Below are 9,013 nucleotides of genomic sequence, written 5' to 3' on the forward strand. Positions count from 1 at the left end.
TTACACTCTAGTTGGGGAGACAGACCACATACATACAAAAGAATCATCTACCACACCGGGTGGAAAAGGGAGAGAAAACAGTGACTGAGATGCTGGAAGACACCCCTGGAGCTGGGTTGGTGGAGAAAGGCTGAATGGAAGAAGGGGGCTTTATGGATGAAGGGTAGGTAGGACTGGAAATGGTGAGGAAGGAGGCAAGCTTTCAAGGCAGGGAGAAAGTTCCAAGGAAATGTCCTGAGACAAGGAAACTCTGTCCCTCCCCTTCCACTTCCTCCTACCCAGTATCCATGACCAGGGGAACTATCCCAGGTCAGTGTGGCAAAGCAGACGGTGTTCTGATGATCCTGATCATGGGTCTGGCACTGTCTGAGAGCATTGAGGGCTGTCAGAGGAAACCAGGTCAGCTGACCTTGAGTCCAGGAATGAGTCACTCAGCACTCAAGCTTTCCTTGAGAGGCCTGGGACTTGGCCCACCTGGAAAGACTACCTCCATTCAGACAAGGGACCAGGCTCCACATACCTGCCGGGCCGTTGGCCTGGGGGCTTATTCACAAGGATTCAATGGTGTAGTAGGCAGCTCCCAGGGCCCCCAGAAGCACAACAACAGTCCCGAGGGCTTGGAGAACGGGAGTCATGAGGACTGGAGGGTTTAATTGAAGGTCTTCTGTAGAGCAAAGCAGAAAGTAGGGGTGTCATGGCATGTCGGGCTTTAGTGCTTACCTACAGGCAGGAGGAAGTGGAAATCAAGCCATCCCCTCAGGATTGCAGGAATACCTATCTCTCCACTATCACACTTCCTCTCAACACTTAATTCAACACCCCTCCAACAAATCCCTACCACAAGACCCCACGGGATCTGAGAACGAGGTGATCCAACAGGCCAGCTGCCCTGGACATTCTGAGGGGAACCCAACTGAGAAAACTGAAATCTGCCATGTGCCAGTCCTTGTGCTAAACGCCTCATGCCCAAAGTCTTCTTCAAGTCTCACAATGACCCGATGAAGTGAAGGTTCTATCACTTCATTCCATTTAGATATGAGGAACCTCAGGAAATAATATATTACACCCACTACAAAGGCAAGGAAAATAGATGATTATGCTAATAATTGTAAGGAAGGCATTCAAACAACGCAATATCCATTTTGATAAAAATCTTACAAAAGTAGGGATTCTTATTTAATGTGAACACGTATATTTAAAACCAAGAGCCAATATTACACTCCACTGAGAATTGCAAAGATTACAGATGCAGGTACTAAAATTTGGGCAGAATTAAGACTACATGATTTGCGCTGGCTAGACTGGGTTCCTGCCTTTCCCCACTCTGCTAGCAAATTCTGAGTCTTGTTTGCCTTTTCCTCCATTTAGAATGCTTTGCCTTTTCATTTTAAGCCACTGAGGACTCCAAGATCCTTCTGGACACAGCTCATGTACTGCTGACACTCCAAGTTCACCTGGACTCCAATTCAGAAGCAAGCACTCTCGATCTGAAACTCATGGAAACTCTCCTATGGGACACACAGTGCTTTCTGTCTTGCATCTTAGTTTACGAAGGCACATGTCTTAGCCCACCACAGAGACTGTAAATATCTTAAGAGTAAGGCTCCCTGTTCTGGCTTCCCTCGTAGTGCGTAGTATCCTTTGCAGAGTGTTTTCCCTCAATAACACCTGTTGATTCTAAGCCGCTACAAACCCATGACACACTTTGTCAGCAGGGAGGGAAATCAATATGGTGGCAGCCAGGCCTTTCTTGATGAGACTTACTAGGTGGCAGTGTATTTTTGGCTCCAAGCATGTTTTCCCCACATACCCCTGGTGTCTGCTGGCTTCTCTTCATATGTAGCAGAGAAGGAGTTTTTCAACTATGGAGAGAGGGGGTTGGGTGGGGAAGGGGCTGGGAAGAGGAACAGGAAGAGGGTGAGGATGAGTGGGCTTTGTTCCAGGGTAAGGGTATGAGGTCTCCAAGTGGAAGAGCCTCTTCTGTGGAGATCTGTGAGGCCCTGAGGTGTGGGGGGTGGAGGCTCCCTCCTGGCCCATGCATATAACCTAGCAGCCCTGAAGAACGGGCAACACACTCAGTCTGTTCCATGACCTGGATAGGATTCTTCTCTGAAGGGCAGCAGCAGCCATGACCTTTCTCCCAGTGGCTATGTGGAAGAGGAAGGAAGGGTGATGCCATGGGGGCTGCCACTAACAGACCGGACCGCGGGCACGTCTCATGTGGGGACTCCCAGGAAAGAGCCTGACGTACTCTGAAGTGGGCTGAGGTCTTGCTATCATGTGGAGGGGGCATATGAGTTTCAGTCAGTTTTTACCACTACATTCTGAGGAAAATTCATATGCAGGTCTAGAACCTAAAGTCGCCTGTCTAGGAGGGGGCCACGGGGGTGAATGGCCAAGTTTTAACCACAAAACTCCTGAGCGACACAGTTTATAAAGGGCATGAGGGAGTGTGCTCTAAGGAAGGAAGGGCACCTCTGGAGAAAAGAATATTGAAAACCCCGAAGAAGTAACTCCCAGTAAGGAAGAAAACTGGCACCAGAGGGTACATCCAGTCATAAGAGTGCCCTGTCTGTCAAACCCTGGGAAGTGGAGAAAGAGGAGGGAAAGTCTTTCCTGTTGATCTCTGGTAACCAAGAGGAAGTTGTACATGATTGCTATAAGGTCTGGGGGCAGAGCCTGGCCCTGGGAACCGTGTGCCCCGAGGCTGGAGCCCCCCATGCTCGGAACCTGTAGAAGGTGAGGAGGTTTGGGAGTCCTCTCCCTGGCACAGTCTGCCAGTCCTGAGGCAGAAGGACATCAAAGATGCGGTTGTGGTACAGCCCCAGACGACACCAGCAAGCAGAGCTGCAGGGACAAGTGGCACAGATGCAGGACTGTGGGCCCGCGTGAGTCAGAGGCCCTAGGGGGACAGAGAAGGAGAGAGATGAGGGAGGCACCTGTTGGGAGACGGGGGGACAGCCTGGAGCACAGTCCAGGAAGGCTCCACCAACAGCCAAACTGCTCACCTGGCAACTGCAGGATTACCAGAGCAAACCCTAGACTTCTTAAAGGTGTCCCCAAAGATTTGGGACTGAACTACTCAAGGCAGGCAGTTCTCCCACAAAGCGTTCTTTGACCAAACAGAAGAGAAGATTAACCATGTGGGAAAATGGCTGTTTTATAGCCTTGTGCTACAATAATCATGATGGTTATAATGATGATGATGTAATAACCTACACCTGTATGCTCTGTACTTCTCATCATTATTTATCTCATTTCATTGTCACGACAGTCTTGTGAAGGGGGATACTGTTAGTCTCATTTTACAAATAAGGAAAATGAGGCTCAAATAATTTTAGAGATGTGCCCTGGTAGGGAGTAGATTGCAGAAGTGGACTGCAACTCAGGATTTTTAACTTTTAATTCAGTGAAAACTCTTGCCACGGAATTTGCAGGTGACCACCCATGCGTGAGAGGCTGCATCGAGATTCCTGGTTGAGGCTGCCATGTTCTGTTTCTCTAATGGCTATTGCTCCACCCGGAAGACAACGGGCGTTTTGATCCATCTGGAAGACAACGGCTGTTCTACTTCACAGGCCTGGAAACACTTTCCCAAATTTATCTTCCACTTCTGTCCTCCTCTGGTATGGGCCCCAGCAGAACTCAGATGAAGTCCTCTGTTGTGGGGCAAGAGGATCTCTGGCTGGATAATTCTCCTCCTTTTGTCACCCGGCTTCTTGACAGAACTCCAGATTCCTCCAACCCTAAGCTGCGTGAAGCCAGTGATCCACCCAGCAGACTCAGCACACTTTCTGCTTAGACCTGTTCACAACACATACTTCTTCTAGAATTCAAGAGGGGATTCTAAAGGCAAGATTGGGGCTGGGAGCCGTGGCTCATGCCTGTAATTCTGGCATTTTGTGAGGCCAAAGTAGAAGGATGGCTTGAGGCTAGGAGTTTGAGACCAGCCTAAGCAACATAGCAAGACTCCATTTCTACAAAAAATAAAAGTAGCTGAGCATGGTGGTGTGAATCTGTAGTTCTGGCTACTTGGGAGGATCACTTGAGCCCAGGAGTTCAAGGTTATCATGAGATGTGATTGCACCACTGCACTCTAGCCTGGGGGACAGAGTTAGACCCCATCACTAAAAAATAAATAAAAAAATAAAGGCAAGACTTTTCTTTTTTTTAATTAAAAACATTTTGAAATATCAAGATATAATCCCCAGACCACAAAATTCACCCTTTTAGAGTCTTCAGGGGTTTTTCGTATGTTCGCAAAGTTTCATAACCAATGTCACTATCTAATTTCAGAAAATTTTCATCTCCTCCAAAAGAAACCACACCCCATTAGTGGTCACTTCCCATCCCCACCTCCCAGTCCTGACAATACATTTGCCCATTCTGAACATTTCATAAAAAAGGAACCACACAATATGTAGGTTTTGGAAGACTGGCTTCTTTTACTTAATCTAATGGATTTTTTTTTGCTTTTTTTTACGTTAGAGTCTCACTCTGTCACCCAGGCTGGAGTGCAGTGGCATGCTCATGGCCACCATAACCTCGACCTGCTGGGCTCAGGCGATCCTTCCGCCTCAGTCTTCCAAGTAGCCAGAACTATAGTCATGCGCTACCACACCGGGCTAATTTTTTGATATATTGTAGAGAAGAGGTCTCACCAAATTGCCCGAGGTTCAGGTAATCCTCTTGCCTTGGCCTTCCAAAGTACTGGGATTACAGACTTGAGCTACCATGCCCAGCTAGTCTAATGTTTTTAAGGTTTATCTATGTTATAGCATGTATCAGTATACCATCTCTGTATTGCCAAGTGGTATTTCATTGCATTTGATATAACATTTAAAAAATCCATTCATCAGTTGATGGATATTTGGGTTGTTTTCACTTTTTGGTTCTTATGAATGCTGCCACTATGAGCACTTGTATACAGGTTTTAGTGTGGATATATGTTTTTATTTCTCTTGGGTGCATACCCAGGAGTGGAATTGCTGGGTCACATGATAACTTCATCTTCCTTTGAGGAACTGTCAAGATTGTTTCCACACCAGTTGCACCATTTTACATTCCTGCTGGCAGTGTATGAGGGCTCTAATTTCTCTACACCCTCATCAACACTTGTTACTGTCTATCCTTTTAATTATGGCCATTCTAGTGAAAGGCTTGTATTTTCCTGAGACACAATATTATCTGCACATAAAAAGGCTTGGATTTTAGAAAATGAAGTCAGGCATAATAGTACACACCTGTAGTTCCAGGAACTCAGGAGGCTGACATGGGAGAATCACTTGCGCCCAGGAGTTTGAGACTATAGTGAGCTATGATTATGCCATGGCACTTCAGCCTGGGTGACAGAGTAAGACTCTGTCTCTAAAAACAGAACATTAGGAAATGGCATGCTTTCCTCACAGGCCCTCACCCTATATCTCCAACATTCCTTCTTACTTTGACACAAAGGAGAAAAATTCCTTTGGAAGAAGTGTAGGGTGTCTACTTTAACCATTAACGAGCCACCAATGTTTCCAGCTTTGCCTCCTCAAAAAGTCAAACTCCTCTCCAGGTGTGAGTCAGACGCAATCCTTAAAAGATTTGGGAACTGAAAGTTTTGCTTTCTACAGATACCAGTTCTGAAGACCATAATCCAGAAATGTTCGTCTCAGTGGTTGATGATTACAATATACACATGTAGAATGTCACTGAAAACCATTACCACATGTCAAGAATGATTCTTGGCCACAGAAAGATCGTTGGCATGGCAATGCCTTGGATTTAGCTCTCTCTCTCTCACATCTCTCATTTATTTTATGCCCACACCATTCCATTGGGAGTGTGATCTCCTCACGACCATGGAGCCACTGGCATTGTTAGCTCATGGCAGTTCCAAGAGATGCTCAGAGAAAGATGTTCTTCTTCCTGGGGAGACCACCAGATATCCTGGAATGGGAAGGTCAGTGCTGTGATTAAAAGCGAGAATTCTGGAGTTAGAATAGAGTGAGGTTCCTCTCTCAGTGCTACCAGTGCCTGTTCAAGAACAAGTTGTGGGATTCCTATGAGCCTCAGTTTCCCCATCTATAAAATGGAGATGATAATGGAACCTCCTTTGTAGGTTTGTCAAATGAGAAGATTGACTTAGACAGCTGGAGTCAGGCACAGTGGCTCATGCCTGTAATCCCAGCACTTTGGGAGGCTGAAGTCTGACTACTACTTGAGCTCAGGAGTTTGAAATAAACCTAGGCAACATAGTAGCCGAGCATGGTGGTGTGTGCCTGTAGTCCCAGCTACTCAGGAGGCTGAGGCAGAAAGATCGCCTGAGCCCAGGAGGTCGAGGCAGTGGTGAGCAGTGATCATTCCACTGCACTCCACTCTGAGCAGAGTGAGACTCTGACTCAAAATAAATAAATGCAAATAAATAAAAAATAAATAAAAATAACGAACTTAAACAGCTGAGCTGAACAGTGGTACATAATAAATGCTTTGTGACAAATGTTAGTTTGCTAGGACCATTATTAGTAATAGTATAAACTAGCCCACCTCTTGAACTTTAATTGTATTTCCTCTACACAATCCAATGTTTATTCAGACTGTGTTTGGCTTCCAAGAAGATGGGGAACCACTTTTCCTGACAGCCATTCCAATTCAGACAGAGCTAATTTTTGGATTTTTTTTTTTTTTTTTGAGTCGGAGTCTCACTCTGTTGCCCAGGCTGGAGAGCAGTGGCACGCTCATGGCTACCACAGCCTTGACCTGCTGGGCTTAGGTGATCCTTTCGCCTCAGCTTTCCAAGTAGCTGGAATGACAGGCACATGCTACCACGCCTGGCTTACTTTTTGGTTTATTGTAGAGATGAGGTCTCGCCAAGTTGCCCAGGCTGGTCTTGAACCCTTGGACTCAGCCAATACTCTCGCCTTGGCCTCCTGAAGTGCTGGGATTACAGGCTTGAGCCACTGCGTCTGACTGGAAAGTTTTTTTATAATGTCTCTAGTGTTTTGCATAGGTAACGCTGCTAATTGAGTAAATAAAAATAAAGGATGCTCTCGCAATATTTGGGACATACATATCAAAAAATTTTTTGTTGTTTATCTAAAGTTAAAATTTCAACTAGGAATACTGCATTTTATCTGGTCACTCTATGCATGGGCCCTTAGTCAGACCTCTGGGAACAACATGGAACATGCCTATCCATATATTTAACTGATAGACTGACATCCTCCATCTCCCTCAATCAGTTGTTATACATCAAATGGTTTTGCCTCCCTGGACCATCCCCTACCATTCTCTATCCACCCGTTCTATCTTCTTTGAATTAGTTTGTTGGGCATCTTTTATCGCCCACAAGGATAGCCTGATGAGGATGGGGTAAAGCAATATGATTACCTCTTTTGTTCTAAACCATATACCTCTATTAATGCATCCTTTGTTTTTATTTCTTAGTGGTTACATGGCACTGGAAGGATTACTACAATACCGAGTTAAATGATATTAATATATGTGCGGCTGTCTTCAGTGACACTCAGGATGGTGAAAGAATGACAAAACCCAGGTATCCTATCTCTTGGGTAGAAACAAAAAAACCTTCACACCCCAAAAGCAAGTTCCAAAATACAAGTTAATCATGCAACAATATTCTATGAGAACGATCCTCTGGGGTGCCTCTGGGACCCCGTCAGCAGGAAAGCTAGAACTGCTGAAGGTACAAGACTGCCCACCTGTCTTCCTGGATTGAGGGGCTGCCGTGGGGTTAGCGTCTGGAGATAACAGGCATGGAGAGGAGTGGCGGATTTCAGGAGCTGGAAGGTCTTGGGTTGGAGTCGGCTGGGGGCTGGATTCAAGGCTAGACTGCTGTGAAGTGGATTCAGGGCTGGGCTGCTGTGAAGTGACATCGGGGCTAGGCTGCTGTGAGTTGGAGTCAGAGCTAGAATGCTGTGAGGTGGAGTCTCGGTGGCGTCTGGTCTCTGATCTTTTCTTCTTGACCTTCTTCATGGTGGGTCTTCCCAGCCTAAATGTGGACCTACATGGAGCTGCCTACTCTCCCGGCTCCCTCCTGGAGGAGCCGTTTGCCCTCTGCCCTAGGGGTCTGGCTCTGGCCTCCAACTGGACCCAGGCCCAGAGAACAGTCACCCCCACCTCCTGTGAGGTCATAAAAGCCAGGGTGGCTCCTATGGCAGGGCTCCGGGGACAGTGTTCTCTGTAGACACTAGTCCACTGTCCTTCATCCTCTCATGTTGCCTGGACAGGTAGAGGGCAGCAGCTGCCCTGCCCCTCACAGGCCTGGCTGGGCCTGACCGTGGGGTCTGTGACAACCAGACCCCTACAATTCTGGGACCGAAGTGCCCCCTTCAGGCACCTCTCCTCTGATGTGATCCTGGGTTCATGTGAGCTGTCTGTTTGGCTTTAAGACACCCTGGATGTGACACTCAGTTCTCTCACTGGTTTCCACATTAAAAAAACCCAAAAACGATGCTCATCACACACTTTGTGAGTTTTAGGTAATCTTCCTGGAGATTTGGGGCTTCTCTGAAGGTGTCACCTTCCATGGCCCAGAGCTTTCTATCATCTCAGACTAGGCTTCTTCCTCCAAAGCTTCCTCCAAAGCTTCTTCCTCCAAATCCTGTGGGAGGCGAGTTTGGGGGGTGTCCCGACTTCTCTAAGAACCCACACATTTTGGCAAAGAATTTTCCCTGAGAACATAATGGCTGTACAGAAAACGATAATTTCCTCAAACTCATTCCATTGGCAACAACAGACTAACTATCTCCCAAACCCCAAACCAGTTGCATCAAGCAGCGGACGGAATCTTTCTCTAAATTAACAATGTGATTTTCATTTCAGGACGGAAGAGGAAAAAAGCATTTTTAAGAGACAATCTAAACCTCACACTTTGCAACATAAAATGTGTTCCCACAAGGACACTTCACTTTCACCACGACTGCATCCCCCCGCATAGGTGGGTGTGTGATTGCTAAGCCCACGAACTGCAGTCTGAGAGCACGATGTTCTTTCCCCAAGACAAGGCTGA

At 46.6% G+C, this 9,013-nt stretch overlaps 1 protein-coding gene across 1 annotated transcript; it reads right to left on the bottom strand.

Moving 5' to 3' along the window:
- Positions 1-520: 520 nt before the first annotated feature.
- On the bottom strand, positions 521-8,090 carry SPATA3 (spermatogenesis associated 3). The gene is made up of 3 exons (XM_008055066.1): positions 7,704-8,090; positions 2,731-2,902; positions 521-664 (listed from the first exon to the last, which is right to left on the bottom strand). The coding sequence occupies exons 1-3, from the start codon at positions 7,975-7,977 to the stop codon at positions 559-561; spliced, it is 552 nt and encodes a 183-aa protein (XP_008053257.1). The 5' UTR covers positions 7,978-8,090; the 3' UTR covers positions 521-558.
- Between the last annotated feature and the right edge of the window lie 923 nt (positions 8,091-9,013).

This window comes from Carlito syrichta, unplaced genomic scaffold (genome assembly GCF_000164805.1).
Source record: "Carlito syrichta isolate Samal-C Ts95f unplaced genomic scaffold, Tarsius_syrichta-2.0.1 Scaffold301646, whole genome shotgun sequence".
In the NCBI taxonomy this organism is placed as follows: Eukaryota; Metazoa; Chordata; class Mammalia; order Primates; family Tarsiidae; genus Carlito; species Carlito syrichta.